Consider the following 3,702-nt stretch of genomic DNA (forward strand, 5'->3'; position numbering starts at 1 on the left):
TCAAGGCTCCCAAAATATTAATTATGCGAACAGAGTGTTCTATACTGGGCTATATTTTATTTCCTCATTTCGTTTACCCTTCTTGGGGTTGTTAGTTGTGTGATTCACTGTTAATCTTTTAAGACTCAGCCCAGAAGGTATTGAATATTTAAGTTAATTCCATTTATCAGTGATGATTAAATTTGCATATATTGAGGGATTACGAAGTATTCAGTTCAACGTACATTTGTAGACTTACCACATAATGTACTTTAGACCTTGTCTGTTTAACATCTCACTCTTTTTGAAAAACATACATTTTGCTACGCATAGCTGAATAGTTGAAATTATTATTATTAGACATTATACGAACTAATTTGTTCACTAATATCTGATTAATGCTGAGACACATTACATTATTTTCCCTTGCTGCCAGCAATACATGTAGACCTGTCCATTAGTGGCAGAATAATTATTATTAAATTTTAATGAAGATTTAGCTTTAAAAAACAAACAGAATATGTGTTTGATGACGGAGGATAATCCGATGAGTGTTTTTATTATTATTATGATTCATGAGTTAGATATTGAAAGCTTAATTGATACTCACATTTTTTCATCTTTTTTATTTTTGCTTTCCTTTATTTCACTTTAAAATGCTTAACTTCCTGTGTCTGCTTTGTGTTTTCCTTGACACAAGTCACTGCACTAAAGGTGTTCTTTTGAAAGATAACAACAAAATAGATTGCTTACTTGCTCTTGTTTCAAGAAACTTGGACACTGGGTAACTTTAAATGGCTTTTGACTTTTAACAAAGATAAAATATTATTCCAGCATTATATCTAACATGGCAACAATGTTAATTTTTTATTTAATTATTTCATCTTTCCTTTTCAGTCTGATTTAATTGTCTCACCAGTCACTATCCCAAAGTAGAGGGTTGTGAATGGGGGTCTGGATCATTTTGACAGAAAATAAAATGGTCTTTTGACAGTTCATGAAGAACAAAATACATGTAGGCATTTCATGCTTCGGAAGGAAAAGGAGAACGTTTTTCTTCAGACAAAAGTTAAATGACAAAACGAAATGATATATGAAATGAATCATATATCGAACTGCACATATGAAATCAAGTGAAGCTATGATCCTTGCAGTTATGAATGCAATTTCAGCAATTGCTTAGAGAAGCCTGAAAAATTCAGGACTTCAGTGGTGTTTGAACCAGTGACCTCATAATGCCAGTGCGAACCAGCTGAGCTATGAAGCTACTGATGTTGGGAGCTGGTCATTTGTGGGTTCAAATTTTCCAGTGATGAATGAATTAATGAACAAAATGATACATGTAATTAATCATATATCAAACTGTGGATATGAAAAAAATGGCCAGTTTTATTCAAGTTTGGAGACGATGACTTCAGAAAGTCGCCAAAAATTTAATGCGCATAACTCTTTGTGCTTACAAATCCAAGCAGTGCCTCTTTGTCGCAGCTAACATTCAGTTGAAACAGTAGCTTTTCATGTCCCCTTTGCCCCTCTTTGTTGTTCAATTTACTGTTATCAACTCAGTTGATTCTAATGAGAGAAGTGATCCTCTCACTTATGTGTAGCTGGACAATTTAAGCAATTTATTATTATTGTTTCTTATAGACACACATGAAAAATTCAAGTGGCTGCAACAGGATTTGATTCCCACTGGAGCCACCTGAATGTTTCAGCTGTGTCTATACAGGTATAAGAGACAATAAAATTATTGCTTTAATAAATTGTCCAGCTAATTGTGAGGATCACCTCTCTCATTCGTCTAATTAACCTGCACTACAGATATACTTTAAGTCCAATCATTTAATTCTACCTAACAAATTTCATGTTTCAAACACCCACTCGCACAGTGCATGGGTTTCAGGAGAAAGTAAATCTATTACAGTGTAGGTGTTCAATTTTTTGTTAGTAAGAAGCTTTGGTGGAGTACCAACAATAATATTATTATTGTACTTCGTTCGGTGCAAAGAATAGGAACTTAATCCCCCCAGATTGGTGCGAGATGTGTACTCTTCTCACCACAGTGCTATACCTGCTCTTGATAAAGTATTTTAACCATGTGAATGCATTTTAGCACACTGATCAAGAACTATCTGTATGTTCAACAGGCTAATTATCTTTCAGTGGCAAAGTGACACATCTTTTCAAAACAGCTGTCCAGTTATACTTTACGTTCTAGCTATTTGTGGACCTTTCTCGTATGTTGCAGGTAACATGATGTTATTTTTTGTTACTTCACACAATAAAAATGGAGCAAGCAAAAAAATTTAGTGTAGTCTGTGGATCTCAGCACTCTGAGTTCGAATCCCAGCTCATGTGATCTAAAGTTCACTCACGCTTTCCATCCATTTGTGGTGGGTAAAATGAGTACCAGTATTACTGCTGACAAGTTATGCATGCAACGGGTTTGGGATAGCGCCCACCACCCTGTCGTAAGTTGTGGTAGAAGCCATAAGTTACGGTAGAAGCTAAAGAAAAAGGAGCCTTCGGGGTGCCTTCAACTTTGGTTGGTCTCTTGTCTTTCGTCAAATAATAATCATTTCTTTATCTATTAACATAGGTATGGTTTGTACATGAATTTATTTCTTGGTACTTGGTTTGTGTTAACTCTATATGCTGTTGCAGCATTCAATAATATACTTTATTATTTATCCATGGTATAAAATGCCTTTCCCTCCTAAGAGTGCCTAGTAATGACTATAATAATTATAAATGCAGGACAATTATTGTTATTATTATTATAATTTATTATTATTATTATTGTCATTATTTATTATTACTATTATTATTATTATTATTATTATTATTATGATCATTATTATTAAATCATTATTCCTTTGGTTAACTCTTAACATAACAAGAGATTTCACTGGAATCTCAAATGTTCCCTGAGAAAGCCTCATTGTTCCAGTTCCTCACAATAGAATCACATGTAATGTTGGATGAAATTCAAGTTAAAATGAATGTCCTGCAGTAACATTTTTTCTTTTGTATTTTGCATTGACTAGGTGCTGACAGCAACAAAGGTAATAAATAATCGTAATTATAATAATTTTGCGCTTACAGTAATATTTCAAAGCAGACTATGTGGACTAGCTTACTGATTTCATATCCATGAACCAATTAGTTTAAGCTTAAGTAATTAACATTGTAGCAACCTTTAGGCTTTGGAATGAAATCGAATGAAAACATGTATGCCTCATTGTAAGTTAATTCAGTGCTGTTAATACTTGATCCATTGGTTGAAGTTCTCACTGAGTGCTTTCTCTGTTTATTATTATATAAATTTTGGTATTTAAGCAGACTGCCCGATTCAGCAAAAGATGGCTTAAATAGAGGCCTGTGGCATTACCAAACAACACATACAAACTCATGAATAAAAATATTAACAGTGTGTGATAAAAACTATTGCCTGTGAAGCAAAAAGAAAAGGGACCTCTTCTAGTAGGAAGGCAATATTAAGCACAACAAAGTTCGCACCTGTTGCATAAGCATAAGAGAAGTGACACACGCAAGTGTGGTAATAGCTCCGGAAAAAACTCACTGGAGATTTGGATGAGCCATGTTTCCAAAATGGCAGACAAAGAAGAAATTCCTCCCCTTCTATTGCTATTTCAAGATAATTAATCTGACGATTTGTCATAAAGGCTGGGATAATATTATTGCAAACCGCCTCACGCAAGT

The 3,702-nt window shown here is 34.0% G+C and overlaps 1 protein-coding gene across 1 annotated transcript in view; it reads left to right on the top strand.

The window, feature by feature from the left end:
• The first annotated feature begins 635 nt into the window (after positions 1 to 635).
• Positions 636 to 3,702, top strand: part of LOC137995122 (inositol polyphosphate 5-phosphatase OCRL-like) — a 39,929-nt gene continuing 36,862 nt past the window's right edge. Inside the window, 3 exon segments of the mRNA XM_068840699.1 lie at positions 636 to 763; positions 2,127 to 2,227; positions 3,027 to 3,044. Coding sequence (XP_068696800.1) covers positions 636 to 763; positions 2,127 to 2,227; positions 3,027 to 3,044 — 247 coding nt within the window.

This window comes from Montipora foliosa, chromosome 3 (assembly GCF_036669935.1).
Source record: "Montipora foliosa isolate CH-2021 chromosome 3, ASM3666993v2, whole genome shotgun sequence".
Taxonomy (NCBI): domain Eukaryota; kingdom Metazoa; phylum Cnidaria; class Anthozoa; order Scleractinia; family Acroporidae; genus Montipora; species Montipora foliosa.